Genomic DNA, 16,285 nt, shown 5'->3' on the forward strand with positions numbered 1-16,285 from the left:
TTTCAAACAAACCTGTTGGGCTATAACCTGATGTCATGTTACTTCTGACCTCATTACAATCACTACAAGTAGCACCCAGTGCAACAGGTAGTCTGGAAGCTGGTAGAAATTTTGGTCTTATTTCAAGGGGGGAGGGTGTTGAAGTGTAAGAGTCAGGGAGTCTTACTGTATTTGCATAAGGTGCTGATGATACCTCATTTGGAATATTATGTGCAGTTTTGGTCCCTTTATTTAAGGACCATTCCTTTGGAGGCAGGTGAGACAAGTTTCACACTGATTATTCCTGGTATGGAGGGATTGTTTTATGAGCAAAGGCTAAACAAGGTTGAGACTGTACTCTCTGGAATTTATAAGAATAAGTGGTGATCTCAATGAAATAGATTTGATTTTGAAGGGGCTTAAACAGGTAAATGCAGAGGTGGTGTTTCTTCTCACAGACAGTCCAGAACCAAAGTCCATAACTCTTAAAACAAAGGCATAATTTTTCAGACTGTTATGGACCAGGCCAGAAATCTTCAAAATACTTAAGAAGACCCTAAATTTTACTTGTTTTAAAGGTAGATGTGAAGTGGGTGTTCCAGGAGTTAGGCAACTGGTCAAACCAGTCGGCTTTAAGAAAAGCACAATTTATTTAAACACTATAGTTAAAAGACGAACAAAGGAAAGCAGAATTTAGAACAACTTAACTACTGGAAAACCTAACCAACCCGACACTGTACCTATTACTAATGAACTGTTCCAATACAGTAACATCCCCTAAACACACCCCTTGGCAAAAAGGTAAATTCAAACACAGATCCTTACAGGCAGGAGGGAACAACATTCAGAGAGATTTCACAGAAAGTCCTTCAGGAATCATTGACTGAAGCTTACAATGGATTCAAGCATCTTGTGACTGCTAGAGCTAGAAAACCCTGACTTGGGAGAACCAGCCACTCCCCTCCCATTGTTAACCCATTTTAAAAAGACCAAAAGGCTCTTAAACTATTGATTCAGTTAAAAATCACACAATACCACGTTATACAGGTTTATTTGCAAGCACTAGCTTTTGGAGCACTGCTCCTTCATCAGGTAGCTGAGGAGCAGGACCATAAGATACAGAAATTATAGCAAAAGATTACAGTGTCTTGCAGCTGAAATAATATATTGAACAAACCTAGATTGCTGTTAAATCTTTCATCTTTTAAAATGGGTTGCAGGTTTTGGTTCATTAATATGTAGATTCCAGAACTTCTTTTAAGTCACATTCTTGAGATAACATACAGTTTTATGAAAAATAGGTGACATCTCAGCTCAGACAATGCATTAAAGGTGTGAAATTAGAGTCCTCTTGACTGAGCTATGTTTTATATGACATTGTAATCTTTTGCTATAAATTCATTGTCTTATGGTCCTGCTACATAGCTACCTGATGTAGGAGTAGAGCTCTGAAAGCTAGCTAGTGCTTCCAAGTAAATCTTTTGGATATAACCTGGTGTTGTGTGATTTTTAACTTTGTCCATCCAATCCAACACCAGCTCCTCCACATCATGCTAATGATTCAGGCTCGCTCCCAAGCCACTTTGGAACTCTGCGGTTAAATTCAAAAACCCAGGACAAAATAACCTTTTTAAAGTAACATCATCCTCACAAAGACTGAGACGAGGGGGATTTTTTTTCTCAGTGGGTTGTGAGTCTTTGAAACTGCTGTCACATAAGAGCGATAGGGCAGAGTTCTTGTTTCGACATAAGGCTGAGAAAGATGGACTTGTTGGGTATTTCCATCATTTTCAGTTCTGATTTCAGGTTTTCAACGTCCACCAATTGAAAAAGAAAATTACATTAACCCAATTAGAAGACTCAATGTGTGTTTGTATGTGTGTGTAAGGGGTCTAGCTGAAGGAATTAATTTTTTAAACATATTTTATTTTTTTAACTCAACTCCTCCCACTAGCCGCATCTAGTATATAAATATGAACACATTAACCATATTGTTCTTCACCAAAGGTTATTCATTTGACTCTTCAGAAATGGTGGCTCATTGACTCTACCTTACAAAGATGGCCGCTCAAGGAGTTTATAAAAATAGCTGCTCATTGACTCTACCTTACAAAGATGGACGCCAATTGACATTACCTTACAAAGATGGATACTCATTGATCCGCACCTTCGTGGCCGCACGCCCTAGTAACTTTACAAAGATGGCGACTCCGGCGGCTTCATCCCCGACGGGAGAAACCAGCGACCCGAAGTCTGCCGTATTCTGTGAGCAGCTGCTGGAAAGTGTCGTAAACGACTGGGAGGGGAAAAAAAAGCCGGTCTGTGTTTGAGGTTGTCCTGGAGCCTGAGGTAAAAAGAAAAATCAATTCGAGAGCAGGGAGGGGTTGGGGGTTGTTCGTGGATGAGAAATGGCTTTCCCCATCCTCTGTCTATTGTGGAGTGTATCCCGGGGTGACCATAAAAAGGAGTAAGGAGCTAAGGCTGGGCCTGGGGTTTGACCTGCCTCTGCTTTGCTGCTCGCCTTTCATTTGTAGGGGGAAGAGGAGAAAATAAACGTCTCACAGATGCTTGTTTCCAGTAATAAAATCCCTACAGTGTCAATGCAGGCCATTTGGCCCATCGAGTCCACGCTGACCCTCCAAAGACCATCCTATCCCTACATTCCCCATTGGTAACCCATCTAACCTGCTCATACTTGGATGTGGGAGGAAACCGGAGCAAACCCACTCAGACACTGGGAGAATGTACAAACTCCACACTGTGACTCAAACCCTGGTCCCTGTTGCTGTGAGGTAGTGTTGCAAACCACTGAGCCACCGTGCACGTCACTTAATTCTCCCAAATTTTTACTTCAGGGAACAGTTTGGGATGTTGTGGATGAAGGCAGATCGGTCCAAAGTGGGGTTTTAACCTTTTCTTTTTAATTATAATTAATATTTGCTTATGGGTTGTGGGCATGTGGATTTGGAACAACATCACTGTTCCCTTGGTGCTACTGAGTCAGAATTCTGGAACTCCCTAATGGCACCATGTGTGACCCTACACCTCAGCCCTTGGATTGCTGTGGTTCGAGAAAGGGGGTGCATAGCACTTGGGAAGCAGTAGTTGGTCATTTGGACCTTCCAGATTAAAGCAGAAACAATGACGATGCTAGAAATCAGAAACAAACACAAAAAAGGTAGAGAAACTTGGTAGGTCAGGCAGCATTTGTGAAGAGATAAGCAGTTGCAAGTGTGGTATAAGAGCAGGCCATTCAGTTCTTTGAGTCAGTTCTGCCATTCAGTGGAGTCAGTAATAAGTCATCCCCAATTACCTTGACGTTATTTTGAGAGGCAACCATGATGTGGGACTGAAGTCCCATGTAGGCCAAATAAGGCAAAGACAGCAGATTCCTTTCCCTAAGTGAACTATATGAGCCTTTTCAGTAAGTTATGTGGTTGCCACTGTGCCAACATTTTATGTCAGATTTCTATTGAAATCAACTTGCACCATCTGCCATGGTATGGTTCAAATCCATTTTGACCTAGAACATTAGTTTGGGGTTCTGGATTACTAGTGATGTTACCAATATGCCAACCCTCACTTATTGGCTAAGGTCAGACTAGGCTTGAGATTGTTACCAAGTCTCCTTCCTTTGAATCTTCCAAACTCATGACCCCTGCCACAAGGGCAGCATATGCATGGGAATGATATCACCTGCAAGTCCCCCTATAATCCAAACACTATTTGGACTTGTAACCACATTGCCATTCCCGCACTGTCAAAATCCTGGAGCTCCCTAATAGCAGTGTGGGTGTACTTATGCCACAAAGACGGCAACTGTTTGAGAAGATGACTCGTGGTACTTGGGAGCAGGAGCAGGTCATTTAGCTCTTGTAACCTGCTTCACTTGTCAGTAAGATCTGGTTCAAGCCTTATCTCCACTTTTCTATCTGCACCTCATAATCTTTATGTAGGAACATAAGAATAGGCCATTCAACCCCTTGAATTTGTTCCACCATTCAGTGAGATCATGGCTGATCTGTGGCCTATATGCCTACCTTTAGTGACCAAACATTTATCTCTCTCAGATTAAAACTGGTGCAGCATCCACTGCAGTTTGTGGAAAAATGTTCCAAGCACCTACCACCTTTTCTGTATGGAATTGCTTCCTGAAAGTTCTCCTGAATGGTCTGCACCTCATTGTCAGACTATGCTGCCTCGTTCTAGAATCCACAACCAGTGGAAATAGTTTATCTCAATATACCCCCTCATTTCTTGTCAATATCTTGAAGACTTTGATCTGGTCACCCTTTAACCTTCTAAATTCTAGAGAAATCAGATCTAATTGGTGTGGTCTCTCCTCACAACTTAATCCCTAAAGGTCCAGATATCATTCTTGTAAACCTATATTGTACGTGTTCCGTGCTAATATATCCTCCAGTCTGCACACCTCTAAGTGGGGTTTAACTGGGTTATTTCCTGATGAAGGGCTTATGCCCGAAACGTCGAATTTCCTATTCCTTGGATGCTGCCTGACCTGCTGCGCTTTTCCAGCAACACATTTTCAGCTCTTTAACTGGGTTATTGTATATTTGCAGCATAACTTGTGCATCCTTCTACTCCAGTCTTCTAGATATAATTCATTTGAATCATTTGTGTATTAGAAGTCTGTATAATTCAGCCTTGAATAAATATGAAGACCTGAACCTCAGTACCTCTGGGGAAAAAAGAATGGAATAGAAGCCCAACAAGTCCACACAAACCCTCCGAAGAGTATCCCACCCAAACCCATTCCCCTTTACTCTACATTTACCCCTGATTAATGCACCTAACCTACACATCCCTGAACACTATGGGCAATTTAGCATGGCCAATTCACCCAACCTGCACATCTTTGATTGTGGGAGAAAACCGGAGCACCTGGAGAAAACCCACGCAGACACGGGGAGAATGTGCAAGTCCCCCAAAGACAGTCGCCCAAGGCTGGAATCAAACCCAAGTCCCTGGTGCTGTGAGGTAGCAGTGCTAACCACCGCCATACTGCCCAATGACCAATGACCCTCAGAAAAAAAACTACTCTCTGTCTTAAAAGGCCAACCCTTTATTCTTAAAAATATCAGCTAGTTTTAGGTCAGAAGTCACATGACACTAGGTTTTGGCCTGACAAGTTTATTTGAAATCACAAGCCTTTGGAGCGCTGCTCCCTTGTCAGGTGTACCTGACTTAACCTGACAAAGGAGCAGCACTCCGAAAGCTTGTGATTTCAAATAAATCTATCGGACCAAAACCTGGTGCCTTCTGACTCAGTCCAACACCAGCACCTCCACATCATAGAAAATGTTAGTGTTCCCATCTCCCCTCCACCACCCCCCGCCCCCAAGATGGAAACATTCACTGGAATCCACTCACAAAACGTTGCTGCATTAGGAAAAGATGCAAGGCATTATGGGCAATGTATTAGCATGGATAGAGGATTGGTTAACCAACATGAAGCAAAGAGTGGGGATAAAGGAGTGCTATTCTCATTGACAATCAGTGACTAGTGGTGTGCCTCAGGGATCAGTGTTGGGACTGCCATTATTCACAATTTATAGAGATGATTTGGAGTTGGGGTCCATGTATAGTGTGTCAAAGTTTCCAGATGACACTAAGATGAGTGACAAAGCAGAGGATTATAAAACTTTCAAAAAGATAGTTTGAGTGAGTGGGCAAAGGTCTGATAGATGGAGTCCAATGTTAATAAATATGAAGACATCCATTTCAGTAGGAATAACAGTAAAAAGGACTAATACTTGAATAGTAAGAAATTACAGCATGCTGCTGTAGAGAGGGACCTGGGTGTCCTTGTACCTGAATCACAGAAGGTTGGTCTGCAGGTGCAACAGCTAACTAAGAAGGCAAATGGAATTTGTCCTTCATTGCTGAAGGGATGGAGTTTTGTTAGGTTATGATATCGGTGGATATGAAACAAAGATATTTAAAAGGAGTTGAGATGCAGCAGAAGAATGATCTAATTGAAGGATTGAACAACTCAAGGGGCTGTAAGCACGTAACTGAGAAATCAAACTGACCACTCCTGTCTAAATGTTATGTTTTTTCTTGCAGATATACACACCCATACAAACACTTGGATGATGGCAAGTGAATTTGTTAGGAAACTTACTATATTTGCCACCAGGCATAGATTAAAGTTGCTGGCTGTTTCCTGTGGAGGGCTGTTTGTCACCAATGCCTTCTGTCATGTTTTCCCCCAGCGGACGTATGGAAAGTTGTACCAAGCTTGGTCAAGAGGGGTCCCTGCTGAACTTCCAGACAAATTGCAAGATACTTTTCAAGAGGTTCTTAAAGATGCTGGGGTGGATTCAACTCAGAATTACACAGCGTTTGCTGCCTTCAGCTTTCAGCCAGTGAGTGCGGGTGTCCCTTGGTTACCGGCTGGTGCCATCATTGGCATCCCTGCCAACTTCAACAGCACAGATGATGAAGGAAAAGGAATAACAAATCGAATTGTCATGATCAATGGCAGAGACGTCAAATGGGATAGTGAGGTGGGAAAAGCCTTAAGGGAATCCCTCACCTTTTCACCTAATGCACAGAAGTTTGCCATAGCTCGAGAGATTATGTATTTGCAGAGCAACAGCCCTATCATTTATTCACTGGTGGGATCAGTCTGTTTAGCAGGCACATATCTGACTGGGGTGGCAGCAAAACAAGCCCTAGGATTGTACTCTGGTCCTGTATTAGTACGTGGCTTTTTCAACTTGACTGTAGCAGCAGTGGGACTTATAGGTTACTTTCTTCTTTCTGATACAGTTAGTCACTGGCTTGACTATAGATCAGACCACCGCACAGCTACAATATCAAAGAACTATGCAGAAGGAGGCATTGAGTTTTATGATAAAGTACTTGCACGGAATAGAACATTTCGTTTTCTACTGGGTAAAAAAGGAGTGGAAATGTATGCAACAAATGGAAATCTGTTCCCAAAACATTGGTTCAGATTGAAACATGCTCCTTACACCTCCAGAAAAGAGATGATTGAAAATACTCTGAAAGACTGCTGGATGTAAACCCGTGAATTGTACCCCATCCACCAACTTAAATATTCATTCCATCCACTACAGGTGCACAGTGGCAGCAGTGTATACTATCAACACGATGCACTGCAGCAACTCGTTCGACAACATCTCTCAAATTTGCAACCCTTACCTAGAAACACAGAGGTATCAGATCCCACCATCTGCAAGTTCACCTGAAAGTCACACACCATCTTGATTTGGAACCATATTGCGGTTCCTTGTTATTGCTGAGTCAAAATCCTGGCAATCCTTCCATCAGGATACTGTGGGTGTCCATGCACAGAAGGATTGGAACAGTTCAAGAAAGTTGCTCATCACTACCGTCTTAAGAACAGTAAGGGATGGGTGACAAATGATGCCTTTGCCATTGACACATCCCCCAGTTAGGTACACATTTGCACAATATCTTGTGCCAGTGAATTCTCTCCAATTTTGCTTTCCTTTGTTTTCTGTGTGCCCCAAACTGTGTGCTTTCTCCTGTTCTCCCAGATTCTCTATGAGGGAAGCATCTCCCAGCATCACAAAAATGAATTTTGTGGATAGGACGTTCTGCTGCACTTTGTAATCACAGTATGGTGATTGATAAAGATTCACTGGTGTTCTGGTGACTTATAACCTATTGCATTGCCAAACTTACTCAATTATCCTTTATAGCAAAGGATCATCTAATTTCGTAAAATTCAGACACAAATCATGCGAAAAGCAGGAAATTGAGAGACTGGCATTCTATTTGTTTTTCTTTCTTTGCCTTTCATTGACTAAAAGTTGTTAAATTGTTTTGCAAGTAACTAAGTCCAAGAGCATGCCAGTTTTATGTGGCTTGCAAACCTATATCAGTCACTCGTGTTTTCCTTTACATTTTCTTGTATTGAATTGTAATTTTGCTAATAGGTTCAGATTTCACAGGCATGTGCAGATATCCTTTTGTTTGAGGTGATGCTGATCTTGCAAGGATTGCAGTGGCTTAATCATGAATGAAGATAGTTAAATCTAAAAGTGCTGCTTGAACTCGAGCCTTGTTTGATAGTCAAATCTTGAACCTGACTTGAAAGGTGAAGTTCACCAGTCATTGACTGTCAGTGGGCAAACCTCTGGATCTCACCCATATTGAGTGCAAAGAGGCATGATATACATGGCTGGGCCACCTCATTTGCAGTATCAGAGATGCATTAGTAGCATGAATTTGAGTAACTAATGAGAATGAGAACATTATGAATATTCGCTTTCACAGGATATTTGACATTTTAAGAGAGTTCTGAAATTAAAAAATGTAATAGTGGTCAAAAGTTAAAAGTGCAGAAAAAGCAAATAAATTGGTTGCATTGTTAGTTCCCTCTAAATTTGACACTTCAGGATGTTATTTCCCTTCCTAACAGCTCCATGGGTGTATCTGCATCCCAGGATCAGCAGTGGTTCAAGAAGGCAGCTTACCACCACCTTCCCAAGGGTAATTAGGACAATGTCCATGTACCGTTGACAAAGAAGGAACAAATGTAGCAAATAATGAGCGTTCACATTGACTGAGGGCCCTGTGCCTAATTCCCACCAGAATGTTGAGAGAATTAATTCTGTGATTTTTACATGTATGTACAAGATAGAGTTTGAAACCTCTGTGGTCTGACAGAGTGCAGAAAGAGCTACCTGTGAGTTCTTATTTTGCTAAGAGGTTCAAGTTTCACAGGCATGTGCAGATATCCTTTATCACAGGTGCTACACGCCACGATTAAATGATTGGTAATGTGCTATTTTCATCCTGTACAAGCAATCTGCATTTTTTTAGAAAAGAAATGGTATAAATATTATGGTGCTTTCGCAAGGCTGCCTGTTTTTCTCCTGTTAAGCTCTTTATTTGCTTAAATTAAAACTGATGAACCTCTAACTTATGTGCTGACTGGAATGGTTTGTATAAATTAGGAAATGCTTCTTCTGTGATGTTGGGCTACATTGAATTCCATTGTCTCATTGCAAGACCAGTGCATTGAGCCAATAAAATACATCTGTGGTCAATAAGATGAGAAGGGCTCCAGTTCTATGAGCAAACTATTCAATTAAGCAACACCCATATATAGTCATCATGTGGAAGCAATATATAAACTACGAACAAGAAGGTAGACCATCTATTTTTATGTATAGTTCAGTTGCGTAAATGGTGTATTTGGCAAGTGTTGATTTTTAGGGGTGTGTGATCACAGTTACCTAAATATCAACTATTTGTAAGGAATTTTGTTAGGATTGTTGCAAAGCAGCAGTTTAGCTGTATACATTAGTGAATTAGACAATATACAACCAATGACAATTAAGAATGGTTCATTAAAGCAGAGAACAGGCAGATGGCATGGAATGTGTTGGTTTCATTAAAGTTGTGAAGGCAGCATCCTGCTGTCTGGCTGAAGTATTAGGGAACTTCCTCTGGGTCTTCCCTCCATCTCTTCTGGTCTAACTTCCTTGTGAAGAAAACAGCTCCCTGGTGCAGACTGGCAACTACAAGGACCTTCTGACCAGAACTGTCCAATGAGACCCTGAAAACTCGTTGATATACCTGATGTCTAGGAACAGGTGGTTTACACTGTGTCAATCATCCAACTGAATCCTGCTAGCTGGTGACCACAGGACAGCTACTTGTGACAATGAGTGAGGTTTCCCACTTTCATCTGAAGATTAGATGCTGGGGAGGGTATGAACTAAAATTACAGGAGATTGGAGTTTATGCAGATACATAGAAGACAGGAAAACAGAGCAAGGACAAAAGACAATGGGAAATTAGAAAAGTGATCAGCAGAGACTTCAAGAGTAAGAATCAAACAAGGCCACTATAAAATAATATGAATGGGATGAAGAACATTAAAAACATAAACCTTAAAGCCTTGTATTTTAACACACAGTCACTTTAAAGTGGATGAATTAGTCAACAAATAGATGTACTGTAAACAGGTATAATATATTTGGGATTATAGAGATGTAGATGCAGGTGACCAGGAATGGGAACTCTAGGAAAGACAGATAAAAAGGAAAAGAAAGTAGGGTAGCATTATTGATTAAAGAAAATTAATGCAACAGTGAGGAAGGATATGATCTCCAGTGAAATAGAACCTGTGTGGGTAGAGCTCAGAAACACAAAGGGGCAGAAAAGTACAGTGGGGTACTGACATGTACAGTATACAGACCCCTAAACTGTAGTGTTACTGTTGAGGAAGGCATTAAACAGGAAGAGGTTCAAGCAATAAAGATACCACTATAATTATGGATGACTTTAATATGCACATCTGGACAAATCAAATTAATATCAATACTGTAGAGGATGAATTCTTGGGGTGTCAAGATGGTTTCTGGATCAATATGTTGAGGAAATAGGCCAGATGAAAGTGAGGACTGCAGCTGCTGGAAATGAGAGTTGAGACTGTGGGGCTGGAAAGGCACAGCAGGTCAGGCAGCATCTATGGAACAGGAGAGTTGACGTTTTGGGGAAAAGCCCTTCACCAGGAATGAGGCTGTGAGCCAAGGGAGTGGTGAGATAAATGGGGGGGATGGAGCAGGGGCTGTGGTCTGGTAGCTGAGAGTGCGATAAGTAAGTGGAGGTGGGGATAATGGTGATAGGTTGGAGAGGAGGATGGACTGGATAGGTGGGAAGGAAGATGGATAGGTTATGAGGGCGGTGCTGAGTTGGAAGTTTGGAACTGGGATAAGGTGGGGGGAGGGGAAATGATGCCATGAAGTTGGAGGGTCCCAAGGCAGAAGATGAGTTGTTCATCATCCAGGCATCAGGTGGTTAGGGAATGGCAATGGAGGAGGCCCAGGACTTGCATGTCCTTGGTGGAGTAGGGGAGTTGAAGCATTTGGCCACAGGGCAGCGGGGTTGGTTGGTGTCCCATAGAGAATAGGCCATCCTAGACTGAGCATTTTGTAATGAGGAAGGAATTATTTGCAATGTAGCTATGCAAGGCTTCTTGGGGAAGAGTAACCATAATATAATTAACATGGAGAATGATGTGGTTTGTTCTAAGACTAAGGTCCTGAATCAAAATAAAGGAATCCACAATAGTTTGAGGTGTGAGCTAGCTGTGATAGATTTAAAGTGATGACAGTGGAGAGGCACTGGCAAATGTTTAAAGAGTGCATGAACTGCAGCAGTTGTTCATTCCTGTCTCTTAAGTTAAATAGGAAAGGTGGTCTGACCATTGCACACAAAGGAAATTAAGGTTAATATTAGGTCCAAAGAAAGGGCACACAGATCAAAAAAGCAGCATACCTGACCACTGAGAGAAGTTTTCATTTTTTTTTCTCGTTTACTGAAATACTGCCACGGATGCTCGTTTTGCATCACCAAGTCACCATTTATTTACACATGGTTAGTCTTTGATACTGGTCTTGCTCCTTCAGAATGTCTGACACTCCTATTTACTTTTTTTATATAAAGTACACAAATCTTTATTCAATTTCCACCACCAGGAAGATAGGAAAACACCCGGGTGGCCAGTAACAAGCAGTGCCCTTCACACGCTACCGCCTAACTGTGGTAGTGCTTATTTTTTCCCCAGCACCCGTAGTGTGTGTGTGTGTGTGCAGGTGTGAAACACAGTGAGAGACACAAAGTGCACAAATCTTTATTTAATTTCCACCACCAGAAAAATAGGAAAACACCTGGATGGCCTGTGACAAGCAGTGCCCTTCACATCAAAGAGCAATGCTGTGTGATCAAAACAGCGAAGGGGAGGGCAGGGACTAAATCAAAATAGAGTTGGAGGGGGAAATGATGCACTCCACTCCCTGCAGCGCCCACCTCTCCCTGAACAACTCCAGGGTGTTGGTGGACACCGCGTGCTAGAAGTTTTCATTTCAGCAACAGAGGAGAAAGGGATTGGTTAAGAGGGGACAATAGAATCCAAGAGGGAGCTTGTGAGGAACATACAAACAATGTAAAAGAGTCCAAATGTGTGATGCTGGAAAAGCATAGCCAGTCAAGCAACATCCATGGAGCAGGAGAGTCAATGTTTCAAGCATAAACTCTTCATCAGGAATGTGGGGGAGGCCCAAGGGGGCTGAGAGATAAATGGGGGAGAGGGTGGGGCTGGGGGGAAGGTAGTTGGGAAAGTGATAGGTAGATGACAGTAACCTCGGGTGACTGTGTGGAGTTTGTACATTGTCCCCGTGTCTGCATGGGTTTCCTCCGGGTGCTCCAGTTTCTTCCCACAATCCAAAGATGTGCAGGTTAGGTGAACTGGCCACGCTAAATTCCCCATAGTGTTCAGGGATGTGCAGGTTAGGTGCATTAGTCAGGAGTAAATGTAGAGTAATAGGGTAGGGGAGTGGGTTTGGGTAGGATGCTCTTCAGAGGGTCAGTGTGGACTTGTTGGGCTGAAGGACCTGTTTCAACAGAGATTCTATGATGAAGGGTAGGGGGTGAAGGTGATAAGTTGGAATGGAGGGTGGAGCAGGTAGATGGGAAGAAAGATGAACAGGTAGGACAGTTCAAGAGTGCGGTGCTGAGTTGGAGAGTTGGATCTGTGAAAAGATGGGAGGGGAGATGAGGAAACTGGTGAAATCAACATTGGGACTTTCCAACCACATGGGATCAATGTGAAAGATGAGGTATTAATCCTCCAGGCGTCAAGTGGCTAGAATTTGGTGGTGGAGAATTACCAGGAATTGCATGTCCTTGGTGGAGTGGGAGAGGGCGTTGTGTTCGGCCACAGGGCAGTGGGGTTGTTTCGCGTGAGTGTCTGTGCAGACTAGACATTCCAATCTGCTTAGATTAGATTACTTACAGTATGGAAACAGGTCCTTCAGCCCAACAAGTCCACACCAACCCACTGCAGAGCAACCCACCCATACCCATTCCTCTACATTTACCCCTTCACCTAACACTACGGGCAATTTAGCATGGCCAATTCACCTAACCTGCACATTTTTGGACTGTGGGAGGAAACCGGAGCACCCGGAGGAAATCCACGCAGACATGGGGAGAATGTGCAAATTCCACACTGGCAGTTGCCTGAGGCGGGAATTGAACCCAGATCTCTGGCGCTGTGAGGCAGCAGTGCTAACCACCATGCTACCCGTAATTTGACCTAGTCCAACTCGGCACCACTCTCTTGACATATCCTCCCTGTCCATCTTGCTTCCCACTTATCCGCTCCACCCTCCCACTGACCCATCACAATTACTGCAACCATCTATCATTTTCCCACCTATCCTTCCCCTCCCCCCCCCCCCCCCAATTTATCTTTCAGCTCTCTTCCCTCTTCACAATCCTAATGAAGGGCTTATGCCCAAAGCGTCGACTCTCCTACTCCCAAATGCTGCCTGATTTGCTGTCCTTTTCCAGTGCCACACTTTTCAACTGTAGTTCCATTTGTTCGCATTTGGTCCATATCTCTCTAAACCCTTTCAATTTGTGTACTCATTCATAAATGTTATAATAGTACCCACCACCACAACTTCCTCTGGCAGCTCATTCCGTACATGCACCACCCTCTGCATGTAAAGGTTACTCCTCAGGTCCTTTTAAAATCTTTCCCCTCCCACCTTAAATGGATGCCCTTCCTAGAAAAAAGGCTTGTTTATTTGCCCTAATCATGTCCCTCATGATTTAATAAACTTCTATAAGGTCACCACTTAGTCTCTGAAGCTCCACTTTGAAAAGCCCCAGCCTATTCAGCCTCTCCCTATTATTCAATATAACCTCATTCAATTTGGCCCCAGTGGTTTAATGGATAAAGCACTGGCCTCCTAAACTAGGGATTGGGAGGTTCAACTCGGTGAAAACAATGACTGCAGATGCTGGAAACCAGAATTTGGATTAGTGGTGCTGCAAGAGCACAGCAGTTCAGGCAGCATCCGAGGAGCAGCATCATTCCTGATGAAGGGTTTTTGCCTGAAACGTTGATTTTGCTGCTCCTCAGATGCTGCCTGCACTGCTGTGCTCTTCCAGCACCACTAATCCAAAAATTGGGAGGTTCAAGTCCCATCTGGGGTGGCCTGAGATTTTTTCTAAAACTCTGGGGCGGCTTGGTATCTCAATGGTTAGCACTGCTGATTCACAGCACCAGGGACCTGGGTTCGATTCCAGCCTCGGGTCACTGTTTGTGTGGAATTTCCACATTCTTCCAGTGTCTGCGTGGGTTTTCTCTGGGTTGCTCCCACAATCCAAAGATGTGCAGGCTGGGTGCACAATAGGTTCAGGGAATGGGTCTGGGTGGATTACTCTTCGGAGGGTCGGTGTGGATTTGTTGGGCTGAAGGGCCTACTTCCACACTGTAAAAGTTCCTTGAACTCAAAATCTCCAGCCCTGGCAACATGCTTGTAAATCTTTTCTGCACCCTCTCAAGTTTAACAACATCCTCCTATAGAAGGGCAACAAGAATTATATATAGTATTCTAAAAGTGGCCTGACCAATGTCTTGTACAGCTGCAACATCACATCCCAACTGCTATGCTCAACGTTCTGACCAATGAAGGCAAGCATGCCAAAGCCTTCTTCACCACCCTGTCTACCTGCAACTCCAGTTTCAAGGAACTATGCACCTGTACCCAGGTCCCTTTGTTCAGCAACACTTCCCAGGGCCCTACCAATAACTGTATAATATGTGAAGAAAAAAAGATCAGTGAGGATAAATGCTGGCCCCTTAAAGTCAGAAACAGGGGAACATATAATGGGAAGAAAGGGCAGATCAATTAGGAACATATTTTGGTTTTATCTTCAAAAATGAGGGCACAAATAGCTTCTCAAAAAAATGTTGGAAAACATAGGGCCTAGAGATGATTAGGGGTTTAGATAGGGTTGACAGAACCTTTTTCCGCTAATGGAGTCAAAACATCTAGTTTTATACCCCAAAACATCAGATCATTTCATTGTTTTACATGTTCAAAATACTAAATTCAAATTTGTTTGGATTTTGGTATCTTGGGCATAATTTAAACTGATTAGCCGAATTTGAATTTGCTTTTTGTATCATGGCAACTCATCTGCAATTTTGGTTTCACAGTCAAACGTTACATTTTAACCTCTTTCAGTACAATCTGTGCCTTTCTTAGTCCATGCCAGCTTCCAGTGTCTCTTAAAGGTACAGTGCACATGTACACCTTCATAACACATTTGGTACATGTGTTATACCTTTTGTGTCCTGTACCTGATGGAAGAGGTTGGAAGAGACTTTAACTGGGGTGGGAAAGATCTTTGATGATGTTGGCTGCCTTTCCATGCAACGAGAAGTATAGATAGTATAGTGGATGGAAGGTTGGCTTGCGTGATGGTCTGGGTTGTGTTCACAATTTTCTGTAGTTCTGGGCAGAACAGTTGCCGTACCAAACGTCATGCATCCAGACAGAGTGTTTTCTATGATACATCAGTAAATGTTGGTAGGGGTCCTTATGGACACGCCAAATTTTCTTGGCCTTCGGAGGAAGAAGAGGCATTGTTGTGCCTTCTTGACTGTCACATCTGCTCAAGATTATGGCCATTGAAATATCCCTAAATATTGGTCATTTTTCTTCAACGCTGCAGTATAGGAGAAACTAAAACCCATACATGTCATCATTATATGCTGGACTCAGTAAACATGGTAAAGAAAGTGAAAAGTATCAATGATGAAGACCATCATTTTAGAGCTTCAAATGAATTTAAAATGCATTAGGCGGCACAGTGGCTCAGTGGTAAGCACTGTTGACTCACAGAGCCACGGTTCAATTCCCGCCTCAGCTAGCTGTCTATGCAGAGTTTGCACATTCTCCCCGTGTCTGCGTGGGTTTCCTCCGGGTGCTCCAGTTTCCTCTCACAATCCAAAGATGTGCAAGGCAGGTGAATTGGCCATGCTAAATTGCCCATAGTGTTAGGTGCATTAGTCAGGGGTAAATGTAGGGAAATGCGTATAGTTGAGATACACTTTGGAGGGTCAGTGTAGACTTGTTGGGCCGAAGGGCCTGTTTCCATACTGTAGTGAATCTAATCTAAATCTCTAGAAGCTGTGGGCTCAAGGAGTCGCAGACCTCATTTGAATAATTACTATAAAATTCAGACTCCTTCAGTAAGTTTGTGTTTAAAGTCATTTTTAATGTCTTGCTTTTACATTGTTAAATTATGGGTCTTGTAATCTTATTGACCATTGCAAAGTTTGTTTTAACATTATTTCCTACATGATTAGATTACTGCCTTACCCAATATTCGGCCCAACAACAGAAATTACTGTTAAAGCTCAGCAGGTCTGGCAGCATCTGTGGACAGAAATCGCAGTTAACATTTTGGGTTGAGT

At 42.8% G+C, this 16,285-nt stretch overlaps 1 protein-coding gene across 2 annotated transcripts; it reads left to right on the plus strand.

Annotated features, from left to right (window-relative positions):
* Positions 1-2,251: 2,251 nt before the first annotated feature.
* On the plus strand, positions 2,252-8,903 carry tmem177 (transmembrane protein 177). 2 transcript variants are annotated; one of them, XM_060827813.1, is made up of 3 exons: positions 2,252-2,328; positions 6,067-6,509; positions 8,417-8,903. In XM_060827813.1, exons 2-3 carry the CDS (start codon positions 6,093-6,095, stop codon positions 8,489-8,491), a joined length of 492 nt encoding a protein of 163 aa, XP_060683796.1. In that variant the 5' UTR covers positions 2,252-2,328; positions 6,067-6,092; the 3' UTR covers positions 8,492-8,903. The 2 variants fall into 2 exon arrangements, with proteins under 2 accessions (XP_060683796.1, XP_060683795.1); XM_060827812.1 differs by having other exon boundaries at positions 6,067-8,903.
* Positions 8,904-16,285: the final 7,382 nt, after the last annotated feature.

The sequence above is a fragment of the Hemiscyllium ocellatum genome, chromosome 7 (genome assembly GCF_020745735.1).
Source record: "Hemiscyllium ocellatum isolate sHemOce1 chromosome 7, sHemOce1.pat.X.cur, whole genome shotgun sequence".
Classification (NCBI taxonomy): Eukaryota; Metazoa; Chordata; class Chondrichthyes; order Orectolobiformes; family Hemiscylliidae; genus Hemiscyllium; species Hemiscyllium ocellatum.

Excerpts from the sequence above, each read along its gene's own strand:
- tmem177 (XM_060827812.1), top strand. The coding sequence starts at position 6,093 with ATGATGGCAAGTGAATTTGTTAGGAAACTTACTATATTTGCCACCAGG.